At 67.3% G+C, this 7,665-nt stretch overlaps 2 protein-coding genes across 2 annotated transcripts in view; both read left to right on the top strand.

Moving 5' to 3' along the window:
* Positions 1-521: 521 nt before the first annotated feature.
* Positions 522-4,454, top strand: PFL1_06280 (uncharacterized protein; the record flags this gene model as incomplete). The annotated part of the gene is made up of 1 exon (XM_007883821.1): positions 522-4,454. The coding sequence occupies one exon, from the start codon at positions 522-524 to the stop codon at positions 4,452-4,454; it is 3,933 nt and encodes a 1,310-aa protein (XP_007882012.1).
* A 726-nt stretch (positions 4,455-5,180) lies between these two features.
* The window catches only part of PFL1_06279 (uncharacterized protein), a gene marked incomplete at both ends in the record, with an annotated part of 2,559 nt that continues 74 nt past the window's right edge, over positions 5,181-7,665 (top strand). The window contains 3 exons of the mRNA XM_007883820.1: positions 5,181-5,940; positions 6,075-7,028; positions 7,165-7,550. Of these exons, the coding sequence (XP_007882011.1) occupies positions 5,181-5,940; positions 6,075-7,028; positions 7,165-7,550 (2,100 nt within the window). The remainder of the gene's footprint in view (positions 5,941-6,074; positions 7,029-7,164; positions 7,551-7,665) is intronic.

Raw genomic sequence — 7,665 nt, 5'->3', positions numbered from 1 at the left:
GGTTGGCCTTTGGGCAGGTCGTCGAGTGGGGTGGATGTTGGTGTTGGTGGTTGAGACTGAGGGAGGTTTAGCGTTGATGGCGGTGGTGGTGGTGGTGGGATGGCAAGGGGAGGCGAGAGAGGAGCCGCTCCCCACAGCATGGCAGGACCAGAGTGACTGAGCCGCGCTGCCCCAAGCGTACGTGGGTCCGTGCTTTGGTGGGTGGCCATGTGGAGGGGGAAGCCGCCCAAACTGACGCGGCCTCCCGTCAAAGCGCCGTCGAAGCAGCGGCAGCGACAGCGGCTGCGGCTCAGCCTCGGAGGTAATCAACCAACTCTTTCTTCTCGTCGTCCTCGCCGCCACGACCACCACCACCACCAACACCACCACCACCTCCCTGCCGCCACCGCCACCGGTGCGCATGCCTCACATCCCTTCCGTCTTTCTACTGCACATTCGTACACACGTCGTCCCTGCCTAGCCCACCCTCACCTACCCGCCACACGCGCACGCGACGACAGCCCTCCGCCACCCAACCCGCCATGGACTTCAATTTCACCGGCAGCCGCCCCGTACGCCAGATCAACCTCGGCGGTCAGTCCGGCCACGGTCAGAGCGCAGCACAGCTCGCAGCAGCTGCACGCGCAGAACGCGCAGCAAGGGAACTCACACGCAAGCGAAACGCCGCAGCCGCCCTCATCCAGTCGAGCTTCAGGGGCGCAAGAGTGGCAAGGTCCCTCCGACACGACCTCGCCGCTCGCTTCGACTCGCTCGCAAACGACCTCCAACACAACCTCTCCCAGTCCGCTACCCTCGATCGCCTCGACCTCCAGCGCCAGGCCGTACAGCTCACACGCCTCCTCATCTTCTCCATCGGCCGCACCGACAAGCGCTACAGCCACGACGACGCCCAACGCCTCGCCACCTGGTGCCGCATCGTCACCCCAACCGCGGCTGCCGTGCATGCTCCTCTCCTGGTCCTCATTCTCACCCACTCGGCCACGTCGCCCGCCCCAGATCAGCTCGAGGCCGATCGCCAGTCGGTCTCGCTCGTCCTCCTCGTATGCAGGCAGCTCCTCGCCCACATCGCCCAATACGCCCTGACGCTGCCATCCCAGTCGACGCTCGCTTACTTTGATCTCCTCAGCCTACTCGCCTCGACAGACGCCTCCAGCCCGCTCGCATCGCTGGCGCTGCTGCCCACACCATCCGGCGGGCCAGCGGCCCAGGCAGGGCGGCAGTCGTTCGTCGAGCTCGCCCTCGACCGTCTCCTGGACCTCGACCTGCATCGCTCCCTGCAGCGCTTCGTCCTCTCCTTCCCCGTCGATCGCAAGGCGTCGCCCGCCATGGCCTCGGCCGTGTCCCTCTCCCTCGCCCCTTTCCGCGTGTTCAGGTCGCAACCGGCTGTGCCCAAGGACGGATCCGCTCCCGCCGCCGCCATCGTCGTCGTCGACGACGACCACACGGCCCACGACGACGTCGTTCCGCCGAGGCACAAGGCGGTCCGCTCCTTTTGCGTCTCAATCATGACAATCCCGCTGCTGGCCAACCGCGTGCCCCTGCCCTCGGTCACCGAGTTCGCCGCCGCCTTCCCCTTCATGGACGTGCTCGAACACATTCTCGCCCTCGGCTCCTACATCAGCGTCGCGACGGGTGACAGTGCGCTGGACGACAACCCGCTGCACTCGCCCTACTTCCTGGCCAATCTCCTCACGTTCGGTACGGGCAGGCTCACCCACCTCAAGGACGGCAAAGCCATCCGTACCTACCTCGAGGCGCTCACCATAGCCCAAGACGCGCTCCCCAGCCAGGTCTTTCTCAGCCCGGCCGAGTGGAAGGAGCAGGCCAGGAGCGGCAACGGCGGAAGCACTTTCCCTGCCGACTTTGGGCATCATGGCGACGACGACGAAGATGGCGGCGACGGCGACGGCGGTGCTGGGATGCCTTCCTCGTCGTCGGCCAGGACAGGTCAGCTGGGCCTTCAGGACGTCGTCATGTCTGACGGCTCTGCCGCACGAGCGTCGTCCTCGACAGCGGCCAGCCGCACCGTCACTCAGGCGGCCGCAGCATCGCCCTCGCCCCGGATCCCCGCCTACACTCTGCCCCTGGACGCGCAGACCAACAAGCGGCTCTCGGCAGTGGTGTCCGAGTCTCACCTCTCGGCGCTGCTGACGGCGTCGGGCCGCTTCCCCACCTCGACGCGACAGGCACTCTGCAGTTTCCTCTGCTCCACGCTCACGGCCTGGCCGGCGGCGGGGCGCGAGAGGGTCTTCAACACCATCATGTACGGCTACGTGCAGCCGGCGAGATCCGCCGAGGCGGCGGCCGCAAAGACGGCGAGCGGCTCGCTCCAGGCAGCCAAGGGAGGCGCCGGCCAGCTCGTCGGCGGCTTCGTGAGGGAGCTCTGGCGCGGACAGATCCGCGGCAACCCTCTCGCCCGCACCCTGGCAGCCGCCCGGCATGGCAGCGGCACGCGCGAGACGCTCGCGACCCTATCGGACGCCGGCCACAGCTCGGAATGGCCCGCCTTTGTGCTGATCTGCGAGCTCTACTCGCGCTGCCTGCTGACGATCGGCGACGACGAGTTCTACCCGCCCAGCTCCTCGGTCTCTGGGTTGGGCGGTGGGCCCGCCATGGCCTCGCGCGACGGAGCCTCGTCGAGGAACCCGCTCACCCTCGACGAGGTGGTGAGCCTCAGCGCCATCCTGCGCAACCTCGCCTTTGCCATGTACTGGTACGAGGGCTCCGGCCCGCTGGCCAACCTCGACGGCGATGACGGGCGGCCCGCGGGATCGGGCGTCGCTGCCCCTTCCGCCTCGTCGCGCTCGCGGATCGTTCCGAGGGTGCCGGGCATGAAGCTGCCGCTCCTATCGCTGCGCAACCTGCTGACCAAGCTGCTGCAGCAGCTGCACGCGCGCGACTCGCGGCGGCGCTTCACGCCCGACGACCACTGGCTTATGGTGTCGCAGCTCGACCTGCAGAGCTTCATCCAGACCGTCATCCTCGAAGAGAGGGAGCTCAACGGCGCCCCGCATCAGTCGATGCCCCCATCGGAGCTCGAAGCGGACGCGGAGCGATCGCGTTCCCCTCGCAACGGCACCAACGGCCGAACGTCGGACCGAGATGCCCGGGGCGGCGACGATGGCGACGACGGCGACGACGACGATGATGGACGCATCCCGCCGCTGCCGGTCGCCGAACGGCTGCGGACGCGGCGCGGCCAGACGAGCAAGCTCTCGGCGCGCAACCTGGCCTTCCTCAGCCCGCGGCTCGGCGTGCTCAACAACATCCCCTTTGTGATCCCGTTCGACGTGCGCGTCGAGATCTTCCGCCAGTTTGTCGACATCGACGCCCAGAAGCTCGGGCTGGCGCGGACGCCGTTTTACGCGCGGCAGCGGATCAAGGTGCGGCGCGGCATGATTGCCGAGGACGGCTTCGCCCAGATGAACCCGCTGGGCCCCCGGCTCAAGGAGCGCCTCGAGATCGCCTTCATCGACCAGTGGGGTCACGAGGAGGCGGGTATCGATGGCGGGGGCGTCTACAAAGAGTTCTTGACGTCGCTGGTGCGCGAGGCGTTCGACACGAACCGCGGGCTGTGGAAGGCGACCGATGCGCAGGAGCTGTACCCGAACCCGCACAGCTACGCCAAGACGCCCGACCAGCTCGAGTGGTACACGTTCCTGGGGCGGGTGCTGGGCAAGGCGCTGTACGAGGGCATCCTGGTCGACGTCAAGTTTGCGAGCTTCTTCCTGAGCAAGTGGCTGGGCAAGCAGGGCTACCTCGACGACCTGGCGAGCCTCGACAGCCTGGACAAGGAGCTCTACCGGGGCCTCATCTACCTGAAAAACTACGGCGGCGATGTCGAGGCGGACCTGGCGCTCAACTTTACCGTGACCGACGACGAGTTTGGGGTGAGCAAGACGACGGAGCTGGTGCCCGGCGGCAGCGAGGTGCCCGTGACGCGCGAGAACCGGCTCGAGTACATCTACCGCGTATCGCACTACCGCCTGTCGGTGCAGATCGCCGAGCAGTGCCGGGCGTTTTTCCTGGGCCTGTCCGAGATGATTGACCCGCGCTGGCTGCGCATGATGAACCGCGAGGAGCTGCGGGTGCTCGTGTGCGGCACCGAGGAGCCGATTGACGTGGCCGACCTGCGCGCCAACACCGTCTACGGCGGCTACCACGAGCGCGACGTGGCCGTCGACTACTTTTGGCAGGCCCTCGAGTCGTTTGACCAGCCGCAGCGCAAGGCCTTTCTCAAGTTTGTCACCAGCTCGCCCAACCCGCCGCTGCTGGGCTTCGCCGAGCTCAACCCCAAGTTTTCCATCCGCAACGCCGGCCCGGACGCCACGCGGCTGCCTACGGCCAGCACCTGCGTCAACCTTCTCAAGCTGCCCGAGTACAACGACGCAGAGACGTGCCGCCAGAAGCTCGTGTATGCCATCCAGAGCGGTGCCGGCTTCGACCTGTCGTAGGCGTCGGCGGTCAGCCGCTCGCTGCGCCTCCTATTTCTCATTAATCTGCGAGCCAGCATGCCCGCCTGGCTCGCCGGCCGGCTTGGTCGAGGGCCAGCCTTTTTGTACCCTTTTATGATCTCCTCTGCCTAACCACACGAGCTATGAGAACCGGCGTGGAACGATGCAGACGATGGATGGACTGGACCGCGGTGGCTCGATGTCGCTGGCTGGTTGTGACGTCCGAGTGAGAGAGAGTGGCGTGGCAGGCGGCTCGACGGCAGCCTGGAACAAGGTGGCCAGGCGAGGCCGCTTGGAGCCGCGTCCTGTAGGAGCTCCCTCGTCAGGCTCGCTGTGCCTGGTCAGGCCAGATCTGCCAACGGGAGAAAAGGCGCCGAGATGCCGTCTCGGAGCGTTTTTTTGGCACCGGGCCGCTGGCAGGCAGGCAGGCAGGCTTCGCTCGTCTGGCACCGCCTGCATGCATGCTTCTTGGCGCCTCCGCCCGGACCCCCTCCGGCCGGCGAGGCGAGGGCTCCTGCCTGCGCCTTCTCTCTTGGTCAGGACTTCGCCCGAGGCCGGCCCAGCTGGCTTTCCTCCCGTCCATCACCAACGCCCACACCACATCGCAAAGAGACCCCCCGCTTCCGCGCTCGACTCGGGTCGCCTTAGCTTGAAGCTCAACTCAGCTCAGCTTTGTCGGACGACGACGACGGCGAGGCCCCACGCACCACCGCCACCAACGCCAGGATGGTCTCGTTCGAAATGGCATCGACCAGCAACGGGGCGCGGCTAGTGCCCAGGCACAAGGAGGTCCCCGGCTGCGTATGGAAGCCAGGCATGGTCGGCCCCGGCTGCCGACCCCCCGCCGCGCTGCGCAACGCCGCCATGGAGGGCAAGGATTCCTACTACGATATGGGCCGCTATGCCGACACCACCACCTGGGTCCTCTTGGCGCTCATCGCCATCGCCATCCTGCCCGGCCTCCTGCACCGGCTGCGGATACGGCGTCCGACGCTCGCACGGCGCATCGTGCGCCTGCCCCTGTACTCGCACATCGCCGCCCTCTGCCGCTGGATCGGCTACTACCACCCACGCTCCCCGCCGCCCGGCAACCGCCGCCCGCTCGTCTACCGCCTCCTCCGCGTCGACCGCCTCCCCGCCCTCGGTGCGACGCTCGTCCTGCTGGCCTTTTCCACGGGCCTCGTCGTCTGGTGCATGGCTGTCAAGCCCTACTACCGTCCGGCCGAGGTGTGGGGTTCCACGCCGCTCGGCGTCCGCTCCGGCATGATCGCCCAGGGCATCATGCCCTTCATGTTTATCCTCGCCATGAAGCTCAACCCCATCACCTGGCTTACCGCCATCAGCCACGAGCGCCTCCAGCTCTACCACCAGTGGCTCGCCCGCCTCGTCCTCCTCTTCTCCCTCATCCACACGTTTGCCTTTCTCTGGCAGCCGCTGCACGACGGCGGCGCGGCCAACCTCAAGGCGTGGTTCAACTATGATAGGGGTGAGTTGCGACTCGGGGCGTAGTCTTCCGCCGTTTCTGTGCAGAAGCACGCGCGCTGACATGCCGTCGTTGTCCCGTCGCCTCGCAACCCCTTTGCGTTCCTGCTGCCTTCGCCGCCCCCGCCCCCGCTGCAGTCTGGTGGACGGGCTCGGTGTGCATCGCCCTCCTCGTCTGGATCGTGGCCTCGTCGGTCGGCGCCTTCCGCAGCTTCTCGTACGAATTTTTTGTCGTGCAGCACATCCTCTCGGTCGTCGTCTTCCTTGGCTTCCTGTTCGCGCACACACGCGACCTGCTGCAGACATGGCGCTGGCTCTGGCCCATCGTGGCCGTGTGGGGCTTCTCGACACTGTGGCGCTGGAGCAACGCGATGCGGCAGAGCTCGTTTGGCAGGACGAGGGCCATGGTCGAGGTCGAGATCGACGACGGCCACGAGGACGAGGATGGAAAGGCCAGGACGACCGACGACGGCGCCATCGTCCGCGTCGCGCTCAACGCGCCCGCCGCCTGGACGCCCGCTCAGCACTTCTTCATCCGCTTCCCGACCCTCGGCGCCTCGCAGGCGCACCCCTTTACGATTCTCTCGCTCGCCTCGCCGGACCCGCAGAAGGAGTCGCAGCTCGTCTTTGTTGCGCGCGTCCACCGCGGCCTCACGCGGCATCTCTACCGGCACGTCAAGCTGACGGGGAGGCGCACCGACGGCGCCAGCACCGGCACATCTCTTCGGTCCAACACAGTCGCCGCGAGCAAGACGGAGAAGCGCCACTACGACGAGTCCAAGAGCGCGCTCCTCGTCGATCGCGGGGCCGACTCGGAGATTGAGCTGTGCCAGCTGCCGTACTCGGACGAGGACGCGGCGTGCTGCACGCTGCGCACCGTCAGCCTCACGCTGCCCGCCGTCATCGACGGGCCGTATGGCAGCGGGTGCAGCATGGCGTCGTACGACGCCGTCCTGCTCATTGCCGGCGGCGTGGGCATCACTTTTTGCCTCTCGATCCTCATGGACCTCGCCGTCCGCTCGGCCGCGCCCCGCTCGGCAGGAGGCATCGTGACGAAAAAGGTGGCGCTGGTGTGGAGCATCCCTTCGCTGTGTGAGTGGCGGCCCGGTAGGGACGAACGTAGAGCGAGGAGGCGGACCGCCGACCGACTGACTGACGCTTGTCCATCTGCCGCTCCTGTCGTACTTGCTCCTTGCCATGCACGCACGCTTGTCTGTCGGCCCGCCAGCCCTGATACCCTGGTTCACGCCGTACCTCCTCTCGTCGCTCACGACGCTGCGATCAAACGGGATCGACGTCGAGCTGCGTCTGCACCTCTCGCGACCGTCAGCCGGGACGGACACGTGCATACCCGACGAGTGGGGCACGCATCCGGGACGCCCCGACATTCCCGCCCTGATCGCCCGCTTCGCCGACCGCTCCAGCCTCGTCGACGACGCTGAGGCCAGCAGGCATGACGGCGACGACGGCGAGGGCGAGGGCGAGGGCGTCGAGACGATGAGCGTGTGCGTGTGCGGACCCGGCGGCATGGCGGCCGATACGGCGCACTGCGTCTCGGCGCTCCAGCGTTCGCACGTCCTGAGTGCAGCGTCCGGGCTGAGAGAAGTGTACCTGGTGAGTCTTGTCGGCGTGGCCTGGCGTAGCGTGGCGTAGCGTGGCGTAGCGTGGCGTCGTATCGTACGCTTCGCGCTTGCTGACGCCCACCTCATTGTCTTCTCCTCCCCCCCCC

The sequence above is a fragment of the Pseudozyma flocculosa genome, assembly GCF_000417875.1.
Source record: "Pseudozyma flocculosa PF-1 unplaced genomic scaffold scaffold00025, whole genome shotgun sequence".
Classification (NCBI taxonomy): Eukaryota; Fungi; Basidiomycota; class Ustilaginomycetes; order Ustilaginales; family Ustilaginaceae; genus Pseudozyma; species Pseudozyma flocculosa.
This window is presented reverse-complemented; position numbering and strand designations above follow the sequence as displayed.